Source organism: Panicum virgatum, chromosome 5K (genome assembly GCF_016808335.1).
Source record: "Panicum virgatum strain AP13 chromosome 5K, P.virgatum_v5, whole genome shotgun sequence".
In the NCBI taxonomy this organism is placed as follows: Eukaryota; Viridiplantae; Streptophyta; class Magnoliopsida; order Poales; family Poaceae; genus Panicum; species Panicum virgatum.
The window spans coordinates 39769042-39781509 of NC_053140.1; the positions used below are offsets into that span (position 1 = coordinate 39769042).

Consider the following 12468-nt stretch of genomic DNA (forward strand, 5'->3'; position numbering starts at 1 on the left):
TCACTGCTTGTCGTGTCTTTGTAGCTTCTGTCAAGTTTACATCGATCCCTGCGTCGAACTCTAATGCAGAAGATGGTGTCGCGACTCGCGAAGATCGATCTTGATTCCTACTCTATCCATTCCAAATTATAAACTGTTTTAGCTTTTCTTGTTTAGATACATAATTCTTTCTATATATCTAAGATATAATGTATATCTCAATTCTTTTGATAATGGAAATAATTTCAAACTTCAACCTCTCCAGAGAAAGGTATCACTGCAATTATTACAAGTACACGCTGAAATTGACACATTATTTAAAATTAAGAAAATGTCCGATTTACACCCTTTGAACTATTGTATAAGTCTGATTTTCAATTTTTAACTATAAAATTAATAGAGGCCATCTAACAATCAAAACCGGGTAAATATGGCTTGGTTTTCAAGGCGATTTTGTATTTTAGAGAAAATCTTATCTGATCTAAAAAATCAAAACCAAATCATTTTAAATCAAAAAAATACAAAGCTAGTATCAAAATTTTTCTAAAAGTGTAACCAATCTATTATTGTTCTATTTGAATCTTAGTTATTAAAAAAAAGTCTGGTTTACACCCTCAAACTATCACAAAAGTTGGATTTTCAACCTTCAACTATGAAACCGGATAACAGAGATCATCCAATTGTTGAAACCAAACAAATTTGATCTATTAGATGGTTTTGAAGATGGTTTTCCATTTTTAGCATTAAAAATATTCAAATTAAACTAAACAATTCATAAGTAATTCATCTTAAATAAAAATTATAAATATCCATCAAAAGTTTCTTAAAAAATAACATATCTATTAGAACGATACTCGTCAGTTATTCAAATTTAATTTTTTATATTTATAAATTTGGTTGCTCGTAGCTATGTCTATTGTTTTTGAATAACTGAGATTCAAATAGAACAATAATAGATAGGTTACAATTTTTTTAAAAAAAATTGGGACTAACTTCTTATTTTTCTAATTAAAATGCATTGTTTTTTATTTTTATGTAATTTGAATTTTTAAGTCGGACTTTTAGGAGATTTTTGTAGTTGAAGGTTACATTTTTAGAATAATTTTGTAGTTGAAGGTTGCAAATCTAATTTTTACGATAGTTCGAGGGTGTAAATCAAATTTTTCTCTTAAAAATAATAGGCATAACTTTAAGCAACCAAATATTATAAATATAAATAATTAGATCTAAATAACTAACAAGTATCATGCTAATAGATACCCAAATAGGTTACATTTCTTGAAAAAAAATTATACATATTTCATATTTTTTATTTAAAAGAATTACTTATGAACATTTTAGTTTAAATTTGAATATGTATAATTCTCACAAAATAGAAAACCACATTTGAAAACACCTAAGGGGTCAAATTTGGCCAATTTCAACAGTTAAATGGGCTTTGTTATCTAATTTTGTAGTTAAATGTTGAAAAATCAAAATTTTATGATAGTTCGAATGTGTAAATCGAATTTTTTTCCAAATTAATAATCAGTAAGCGAAATGAAGAACCATCTAAAAAAGGATTTAAGGTGGCATTGTCCACGAGACATGTTGCATAGATGAAAATTGTAGAAGCTGGTATGTCTCTACTAGCGGTTCCCTTCGGTCATAAGGGGGTGTTTGTGAGAGCTTCACCCCATCAAATTTGACTACACTCTAATTTTTTTATATCCAAATACATCATCTAGTTTCATTCCATTCCACCAAATATCAGTTTCACTCCACGAAAAACTTAGAGCTCCTCATGAAATGCTACACCAAAATGTGAAGTTGGTGGAGTTAGATAAAATTAACCATCATACCACTGGTCATGTGGTTCTCGTACCCCTTAGGAGGAAAAAAAGTCAAACTTTTCCCCACGCCTCCGCCTGCGCTCGTGGCCGCCGGGGTGCCCCCGCTTCCGCCCACCGGGTGCGCCGCCGCCTCCACGCGCCGGGGCGCGCACAGGAGTTCCTCTCACCGCCGCCCAGGGGCTCCTACCGCTGCCGCCCATGAGATCCTCCTGCGACCGCCGCAGGGACTCCTCCCGCCGCGGCCACGGCCGCCGCAGGGGCTCCTCCTGCCGCCGAAGGAGGTGCGCCGGGGCCGGGGCTCGCAGCCGCCCGGCCAGAGCTCGCCGCTGGGGCTGGGGCCGGGGCTCCCAGCCGCCGCGCCCTGGGTCTCCGGCTGTGGACGCGCGGTCGCCGCCGCCGCCGCCGTGGGTGCTGGGTGGGCGGGCTCGCAGCCTCCGCCGCCGCCCACCGGCATTCATGGGGCGGAGGGGGCTGTCCGGCGGGTGCAGAGCCGGTGGAGGCGTGGGGATTAGAACAGAGGCTTCTCAAGAGCTTCTCGAGAGATAGAAGAACCACTTGACATATGGGACCCACGTGTAAGAGGCAATGAATGGATTGGGCCGCTGGGTCACTAACTTGCACACTAGGCCGTTTGAGGTGGAGTGGAGCCACAAAATACCCAAACAGATTGGACTACATGTGGTGGAGTGAAATTGATAGAGTGGAATGACTGTTTTTGGAGTGGAGTATTCCCAAACATGCCCTAAATATGCTATATTAGAGCTCACAATTGGAGGCAATTAAAAAGCACCTCCAAAAAAATTGTTCTACAATTGTTAAACAACACAGTAGTAATTTTTGTGAGCAAAATGGACCATCAGATAGCTGCAGCTTCGGTCAATAGCATTATATTATGCTTGCCTTATTTAGGCCAGTCATGAAACAAATATTCTATGTTTACTGGTGGCGGTATACCTAACACAAAATGAACTGCACACAAATTTTTTTTGCATTATAGCATTCAACAAAGAAGTGTTGGATAGTTTCCAACTTGCTCAAAAATAGCAAGTTTCATTACTATTCAATTCCTTCTAGCTAAATTCTCTTTTGTTAGAATCACTCTCCCTTTAAGATACCACACAATGTATATCTAAATATATAGTATTTAATAACATATACTAAATATATATTATTTGATAATGTATATCTAGATACATAGTAAATATTTATATGACCTATAATTTGAAAAGTATTTCCCAGGATTCTGTAAGCTGGTATCCCCAGCAAAAACAATCACTTTCCAACAGAAGCCTTCTACAAAAAGAAAAAGGTACACAGAAGCGAAGCCTCAACCACATGTATAATCTGCCATTTACTTATTTTCGTCTGTTAGAAAGGTTTAATGCGAGGAAGGCAAACTTGCACCTAGGATCACAGTTTGATTTTGATATCACACAAACGATAAAACTGACCAAAACTATCGACGCACGACGCCCCGGGGAGGGCGATTAGCCACATGGACAACGAATGAAGGAAATTCAAATTCCCGAGAAAAGAATTAGCATCGTACAGATCTACCGTCAGTATGTGCACAAAATGCTACAGATCTACCGTCAGTGTATGGTTCGATCTAGCGGTATCATCAGGTGGTGGCTTTATATACTTCCCCAGCGTCTTTTGCCGGGCTCTCTTCTTGATTCTCTGGATTTTGTCTCTGCTCTGCTGCTTCCGCCGCTCTCTCTCCTGTTGGCGCATGGTCCGCTCCTCTCGTAAAGTCCCTGCCAGAAGACCTCTCCTGCCAGTTCCTCATCCATGGTCCAGGCACGATCAGGACGATTTAGTGCAGGCGATCAGAATAGTTAAACATCAGCAAGATTCTCAACAACGAAAGTGCTCCCTCTGCTCCAAATTGTAAGTCGTTTTAACAAATTTAAATAAATAGTTTTTACTATACATTTTGGTAAACATTGTCTAAATACACAGCAAAAATTATACATCTAGATTTGTCAAAACGACCTATAATTTGAAACGGAGCAAGTAGACATTAGCAGAGGCTCAACCAAATATAGAGGGCATCAACCATTTACCCAATTTGTTCTGCAGACACAAAACAGCTGTTAGGAAAGGTAAAGCTAGAACAAAAGCACCCACGGGAACCCAATTTACATCTAGGGTGGCAACTCGATGGCCTAGATATCTTACAACGCCGCCGTTAACACCCAGTACAGAGGGCACAACAAAATTGATCAAATATGCACACCCATCCAGGGAGCAACTACTGAGGACATTAGCTGTAATGATGAAAGAATGAACAAAATTTCCTGCAGAAAGAATTATCGCCCTAAGTATGTTTGTCAAAATGCTACAAATCTACCGTCATCGTATCGTTCGAGCCACCGATATCCTCAGGTGGTGGCTTTATATACTTGCCCAGTGTCTTTTGCCGAGCTCTCTTCTTGATTCTCTGGATCTTGTCTCTGCTCTGCTGCTTCCGCCGCTCCTTTTCCTGTTGCCGCATGGTTCGCTCCCTCTCATAGAGACCTTGCCAGAAGACCTCCCCCGTTTGTGGCCAGAGCCACCTCCTGTCTGGGTGATCTGAGTCGAACTCTTCTGCCAACTCCTCATCCATGCTCTTCAGAGTGGCGTAGGAGAACCACTGGACTGACATCTGACCTCTCCTGCCACTGAGCGGGTGCTGCTCCTGCATTACACCAGTCTCAGGATTGACATAAACCATCCGCCGCGCACTGTGGAATGCCCAAACATTCACAATCACCTCCAGAAGACGAGAGTAGCAGTGCTGGTCCTGTACAGAAAACAAAGATGTCAACAACATAATTTCTTTTAAGGTAGATGAGCTATAATTAACCACAAGCAAGTGGCAAAACGCATAACAAGAACAAGTCCCACTATGTGGCAAATGCAAATGGTGAGCTTAAAATTTTCTTTTCTGAGCATAAGAGGATCACCATGTATATTAGCATGGTGATTATCTCAGATTCTTACAGGTAGCAAATTTCATTTAATGCTATTGATTATTCTATCTTCAAAAACTAGTGCTCTGGGACAGGACTTGAAAATTAATTAATGCTATCTAAAGAAGTGACACAGGGCTCGGCTCACCTTGTGGAGACTCAAGATGCAATACCCAGTTCGATGGTGTTTGTCATACATTTGATCCAGTTGAAAATTAATTAATACTATCAAAAGAAGTGACACAGGGCTCGGCTCACCTTGTGGAGACTCAAGATGCAATACCCAGTTCGATGGTGTTTGTCATACATTTGTGCATCCAGTGCATCAACAAACATTCTGAAAAAGCAACAGCATACTGGAATGATGAATCCATAATATCCCATCAGGTAAAAGGAATGAACACAATTAAGAACACAGGCAAGCAAATAGCGACCAAAAGGGTTTGCTCCATATCGATTGATGCCTAGCATGGTGACCAAATACTTGTAGCCTCTGTTACGTGGATACTCCTAGGAGGTGGCGTATCCGTATCCGATACGTATCGGATACGGATACGTCCCGGATACGCCTCGGATACGTTTCTAGCCGTATCCTGAAAAAACGGATACGTATTTGCTTGGATACGCGTATCCGATACTTTTGGGCCAGATGAGATACAGCCCAAAGCAGTAATCAGCCCACCCAAATGCTGTTTTGGTAGTAAGAGATGATACAAAATGATGAACTTGCTGCAATAAAACTGTAGAACTAGATGAGCAGCAACTGAAGAACCCCTTGTGGAATCAGTTGTGCTTTTAGAGAATGCTAGTTATAGAGGTAATGTTATATGGACATGTAAGTATTGCACATCTGAGTATAGGGGAAGTTACTCAAGAGTAAAATCTCACTTGCTGAATATCTATGTGATATTTATATATAATTATTAATTATCCTAGCCGTATCCCCGTATCAGTGTTTTTTGGGAAAGTGCATATCCGCGTATCCGATACGTATCGTATCCGATACGTATCGTATCCGATACCCGTACCAGTATCCATGTAACATAGCTTGTAGCCAAATAGGTTTTGTTTTGGACCCTGCTCAATAAGAAACTATCCATGTAAAAAAGCACTTCATTTGGATACGTTCTAACAGGTAAATTACCCGCATAAAGTACACTACCCCAAATCATCACTAGCACTGCAATTCTACCAGTACTGACAAAAATATACTTAGATCAGCGACATCCTGGTTCTCATTCACAGTAGATAGTTTGATATACATATAGCATTAGATAATTAACCAGTGCACACATCTTTATCTAGTTATAACATAACAACACTCACTAGATTCTCAATAAGATTCCAAAAAAACATAACAAATACCTTGAGAACATAACAAATTCTAGGAATGACCGTGTTGGCAAAACCCAACTTTGCATCACAGACCAAGTGTCTCCATCACTAGGCATATGTAGCAGAGAATCCAGTTCATGATCAAGCTGTACACCATACATCCTTTGGAAGGCCTCCGAAAAAGCTAACCTTTGAGATAGAAGCATGGAGTAGATTAGTTCAGTTGTAACCCAGCAATGTCCAAATGACAATAACATTGAATAGTATACAAGACAGCTGATTACATTGGCTAGGACGCAACATATATTCCCTACGTTCAAAGTATAGGTCATTTTGACATTTCTAGATACATATGTTTTGCTATGCATCTAGATATACGCTATGTCTAGATACATAACGAAAACTATGTATCTAGAAAAGCCAAAATGACCTATCATTTGGAACAATGTCCAAAAAATATAATTTGGAACAGATAGTATTAATGTAATAGATCTCATAGTTCTGTAACAATGATGAACTTACAGACACAGGAGAACCAACAGTGAAATAGTTCTCTATAAGAAAAGAACATAGAACTCTTTGAATGTATGAAAATGAATCTGGTATTTGCTTCATAGAATTGACTATGTGCAGCAACAACAAAACCTTTCATTCTCAAGCAAGTAGGGGTAGCTAGAGATGAATCCCAACCAGTGACAAAAAAAGCAACATTTCTCAAACGAGTAAATTTGCAGGCTTGGATATCGGTTCAGCATATGAAATATGAAATATAGTTAACTGACTAACCTGCAGTTCCCAGCATTGATTGCATCACAGAAGGACCAAAAATCTTTATTAGCATGGTTCCTTGGATCTTGATCCATCCGAACCCAAAAATAAAAGGCATCACCATGCTTTTGAGATTGAATGGCTTCTAATATTGCAGATTCAGCATTGTCCGATAAGTTTTCCTGTTTAGAAAAATATTTGCTCAGTATAAGTAGGATGTTAATTGTTATGCAAGACAACATAGATAGTTCTCACTGCACTAAAACAGCATGTTCCATACAGAACACTTGCCTAATCATCATTTTATCAGACTCATGAAATCTATGGTACGCCCCAAAAATAGAAACTAAAAAAATCTAAATGAACTTGATCATTACCTTTCTCGCTGTTACTCTCCAGGACTGAAACCCTATCCAAGAGTTTTTATGTATACGGTCAATTCTGTTGGCAACAGCAAAGAAAGCTCCAAATTCACCAAGAATATCTCTATAGTAAACGCTGTTGAGAAGTGGAAGGCGAGAAGAGGCATCAATATCATCCGCTCCTGGTCTTCGACCTTTTGAAGACTAATGAAATAGAAGCAAATTATCAACATGAGCCATTGAATAATGAATATCTCTAAAGCAAAATCATACAGTCCTGACAGTGCCATATCTGTTCCATTGGTACTAGTAACTATGCTAGATTTAGCTTTAGCAACTACTAGTCCCTCCGTTCCAAATTATAGGCCGTTTGACTTTTTTAATCCTAAGTTTGCTTACCAGGCCAATTTTAGCAAAGGGATAATATCTAGTGCAAATCAATTGTTGGATACTAAATTATAAATGCACCTAGTGGATTCTTCGATGCAGTATGGATGGATCAGGTTTTGAATGGGTTAGAGGATGCAAATTAAGAGTGGTGGAACTCCACAGCCAATGATGAGAAGTCATGTGGTATTCTGCCTCCTCGACTGAGTATAAACCTGTACCACCCAAATATCATGCAATGGCACGGATGGGAGTTTACACGTCATCACATAACATACCTCAAGAGGATTTAACTATCCAAAATTATTTCCGTATATTGTTCATCAAAGGCTTATCTAACCATAAATCTGATTAAATCAGAATTTGAGGAGTCTCACATAGCATGTTGTAGAATGTATTACTATAAATGTTCCAAAAGGACCAGTTGAAATTTTTGAATTCCAACAATATTGCTAATCTGTGTTTATAACCATATCTTCACTGTTAGAATAGTCTGTCAGATTTGTATACTTTACAACATCAGAAATGTCTACATCTTTGAAATATTCAGGCCAATCAAAAAAATTTATTGTTGCTCAGAGGTAACAACAGCTTACCAGGCCAACTCCACGATAAAGAGAGCTTTGGTGCAGAAAGGGCCAGATCCCCTCCCCAAAGAAAGGCTCATATATACAAAGCAGCTGACCTGTCCGCTCAAGCTCCTTGTCATCTCTTTCATGCAATTCATTCTTTAACCTCTCTACCCTTTTGACATTTCTGTACACTTCCTCCCATGTTCCACGAAGTTGGTCATTCCTATCCTTCAACTACATAACAATAAACTCCAGTTACTTTGAAGCATTGTTTAAACAGAAGAGGATGTGAAAACCACGTGAATATGCAACATTTGTGTTTTACCTCGTCTTCTTCCATTTTTCTTTTGATGTCCATAACTTCATTTGCTCTCTGTTCCTCCCAGGCTATTGCAGAGAATGCTTCACTAATCTTTGATGTACCAACAGGAGGGTGTTCCATTAGGTTGCTATGCCACTCCTGCTCTAGTTTCTGGAGTATCTTGTAGCCAGACAAACTCCCATTAACACGGTATACATGCTTCATATCCTCAAATAGGTGCCATTTCCACTCTTGTTTCAGAGCTAAAGGTATCTCGCCCGCGGTTAAAGGGCTTAGTACATCAGTGGGGAACTTGATAACATTTTCCAGAAGCATAGCATAGCCCTCAATGGTCTCAGAAGCCATAAGGTTTTTGGCATAGGCCTTTCCAACCGATGCAATTTTTTGCCCTGAAACAGACACTTTACCATTCGACAGTGCTTGAAGTAGGACTTGAGTTAACATGCCAATATTCTTTTTTGGAAAAAGAAGCCCGTTTACCCCATCATCAATCTACACCAAACAACAACCATGTTAGTTTATTTATAGCATACAATATGCCGTCATCAGTATTTGAAACCTAGAGATGAATCACAATCTAATGTGGGTGCACTCATGAACATACATGTTTTCTAACAATTGCAAGGTCTGGAGCTATAACTAGTTTCTCAAGGCTCATAGCTTGGACAAGCACACTGGGAAATGATTGCTCCTCGAGACAGGAACCATATATAACAAGGTCAGCTGTACGAAGGAGGTTGTGCTCGTCACCAGCAGCAACATGCTCCACTGCACCTCTTGGGAAGCCAACACTCAAAGCAACAGACTATCAAAAACCAGAAAACAAATACATGGTTAGATACGATTTGACACAATGAAGTCAGCAAATAATCAATTTACATGATGAAACAGAACATGGAAGGAGTGAAGCAAACCTCAAGGACCATCTTATGCTTCTCAGTTATGTTCCCAGTGAAGATCTTCACTTTCAGTTCAGAATCTGTGCTATTCTCGGAGTGATACTTCTGTAACAGAGGACCTATTGCTTGCAAGACAAGCATCTCTTCAATCAAATTCTCACCATATGAAAATGGAGTACCAACAATTGCAATTACAAAGTCTTTGGGGCTCAAGCCCAAGATGATCCTCGCATCTTGGTTGTGATGGTTGGCAATAGAGTTATCAGCCTGAAATACTTCTGAGGGAGAACCTGGAATCACGAAATAGTTACCAGAATCAAATGCAGCATACATCACCTGCAGGAAAATATTGAATTATACTTTTAGGTTAGAGGATCTTTATCCATATGACAATGACTGTACAATTGTTGAAATCACAATCAGATTAGAATTAAATACCGGTAATATATAGTTTGGGAAAACTATAACATTTGCCCTGCTGAAGACTTCTTTCCAAGCATCTATAATCTGAATCATACCACTCGCATTATATTCTTTAATACGATGAGCAAGAGAATATTCATGCACAGTCCAAATGACAGGTACGGATTTGAAAGGCTCGTGCAGAAGACTGTAGAAAGGCACAGACATATGGTCCAAATAAAAAATCTGACTTTGAGAAAGCATTCTATCACAATCTGAAACACGTGAAGAAAAATAATCATATGATTCTAGTTTTCTAATGCTACCTTGAGAATACTGGCCTTGCCTCAATAGAATTCACAAGTATGCCATCATAGCTGCAGAAATAATGCAAATTAACCTGGTGAGGAAATGATTAGAAAGTGAGGCTGGCGCCACATTTTATCAGTAAAAGCGAGATGGGACACATAATGTGAAATACAGTAAGCGTGAAGAAAACAACAGGAGAGAGAACTTCAGAAACTTACTCTAACCAATCTACAGAATTAGGTAAGTTTGCGTCCTCAGGTAAAATGGTCACTGGTGCTCCAATGGCTCTCCAAACATTACCACAAGGACCATCCTCAAGTGAGAAAACCTAGATTAACAATTTGTAAAGAAAATTAAGGTTCATGGAAATCATTTTGGCTGTATATGAAAATGACTAAGCAAATATATATGTAGGAAATCTTAACTCGTACTAGCATCAAATGATCAAAAAAAAAGGAACAAACAAGGTGCTGCAGCATATGTTGGCTAAACTTAGCAGCTTACTGTGTAATAATACAATTTTCCAAGTATCATTTATCCAAAAAAATCTTTAAAAGATATTTCAAGAAATCAATACGAATAAAACAACATGCCAACTTATCTCCCCAGGAAAAGGATACTAGCATTGCCAGCATCATGGTTAAGTACATTTACAGTATGCTGAATCTTGTTGTCTTGTGTTTCTTGGGCATATGGAAGTCTAATAATGTTACCAATTCACAACTTGTGCAGGTAACACTTTACCCACACAAAAAGGGTAAGAGTATTCATTCCTTACATTTTTTAGCACATAAGACCATTTATCATAGAGGCAAAGTCGAACGATCTGGATACCATTATGCTTCCATGTTCTGACAGCCAAGTCATATGCAGTGTCACATATGCTTATATAAAACATGTTACTGGCAGCAGCATTCAAATACACTAGGGCAGATGTTCCTCTTTGGCAAAAAAAATCACCAACTAGACGGTTCACGGTTTATCAAAAAAAGACAGGTTTATCAACATCCAAAACCAGATTTCAGGACAAAATATAGTACAGGATGCAATTTCAGCAAAAAGGGTAGCATCTCTAATTTAGCTACATTCTAAGTTGAAGGCCCTGAAATTTTCCATAACACAAAAGTTGCATTGACATGGGCATAGCCAAAAAAAAATGTGTCACATTACTTCCACACTGAGGATATCCAACTGCAGAGCATTTAACTGCCAGGGAGGTGCATACTCATACTGGCAAACCAACTTGCTCCGAAACAAACAACTCCTAGAATTCTCTCTCTCAAAAAAACAAAAAAAAACTCCTAGAAGCATAGTGTAACGAAATGAACACATGGGCATGCGTTGCATTCAAATCGGTACCTCCACGAGCTTGAGCAACGACCAAAGCACACTACCAGGCTATGATTCGCAAGACAACGATTCGATAAAAGCAGTTAAGTCACGCACCTTCATTTCGTAGCCCATAGCCTCCAGCACCGAGGCGACGCTAACCATCTGAAACTGCATTGCGCTGGGATACAAGTCACCAAACACCTACAGAAATTTCAAAGGCGAGCAGCGAGAAAAATCAGGAACCGCGCCGCAGAAATCAAACCCCGACCCACACAAATCCTCCCCCCACGCCACCACTCATCGGTACTCACCATGGCAAGGAGCGGCTTCCGTACCCCGAGCCTCCTGACGGGCGTCCCGAGCTCCGCCAAGCTCCGGGCCTCCTCCCTCCGCTCCCTTGCCCACTTCTCCCTCAGCCTGGTCGGCTCGAACGCCACGGCCGCGTCCAGCCCCACGAGTCCAGCGCCGTCGCGCCGCGGCGGCGAGGGGTGCTCGCCCCCGCCGCGCCCAGGCCCCGCGCGGCGCGAGGGGAGCACCAGCCTGGGCCGCTCGACGACGCCCGACCCCGGGAGGAAGGCGACGAAGACGATGGCGACGAAGAAGAAGGCGGCGGCGGCGGCGATCCACTGGAGGTAGTCCACCTTCTCGAACAGCAGGAAGCGCGCGAGCCTGGATCTCGCCCGCGCCCTCCGCGTGCTTCCCGCCCGCAGCGGCTGCGGCGCCGGGGCCAGCCCGCGCTTGAAGCTCCCCGCCGCCGCCGCCGCCGCAGCGGCCCCGTTCTCGAGGGAGCCCATGGCGAGCGTGTCGGCCGCCCGCGCGCCCGCTCCTAGCCTAGGGTTCCGCGCGCGCGGTGGCCATCAGCGGATTGGTCAGCGGGCGGGAGCAATGGGATTGGAGACCGTGCTGGGACTCGTGAGCGAGCGCGGCTGCTGTGCAGCCCTGCTGCTAGTATTTCCGCAGCGAGGCGTTGCGTTTCGTTGAGCTCAACTCAACAAGATGGAGGGAGAGAGAGAGA

At 41.2% G+C, this 12468-nt stretch overlaps 1 protein-coding gene across 2 annotated transcripts; it reads right to left on the bottom strand.

Moving 5' to 3' along the window:
* Window positions 1–3834: 3834 nt before the first annotated feature.
* LOC120707460 lies at window positions 3835–12468 on the bottom strand. Of its 2 annotated transcripts, none has more exons than XM_039992362.1 (14): window positions 11765–12468; window positions 11568–11654; window positions 10340–10449; window positions 10139–10189; window positions 9849–10020; window positions 9426–9746; window positions 9116–9316; window positions 8515–9003; window positions 8214–8423; window positions 7246–7434; window positions 6887–7050; window positions 6131–6289; window positions 5024–5102; window positions 3835–4596 (listed from the first exon to the last, which is right to left on the bottom strand). In XM_039992362.1, exons 1-14 carry the CDS (start codon window positions 12245–12247, stop codon window positions 4153–4155), a joined length of 3159 nt encoding a protein of 1052 aa, XP_039848296.1. In that variant the 5' UTR covers window positions 12248–12468; the 3' UTR covers window positions 3835–4152. The 2 variants fall into 2 exon arrangements, 1 of the variants encoding a protein (XP_039848296.1); XR_005689008.1 differs by having other exon boundaries at window positions 4449–4596; window positions 4914–5102.

What these genes read in the sequence shown, in the direction of transcription:
- LOC120707460 (XM_039992362.1), bottom strand. Translation starts at nt 12,247, where the DNA reads ATGGGCTCCCTCGAGAACGGGGCCGCTGCGGCGGCGGCGGCGGCGGGG. An exon ending in TTGCAATTGTTAGAAAACAT is followed by an intron (nt 9,004 to 9,115) that starts GTATGTTCATGA and finishes TGTTTGGTGTAG; the next exon opens with ATTGATGATGGGGTAAACGG. An exon ending in GAATTTGTTATGTTCTCAAG is followed by an intron (nt 5,103 to 6,130) that starts GTATTTGTTATG and finishes TTGCTTTTTCAG; the next exon opens with AATGTTTGTTGATGCACTGG.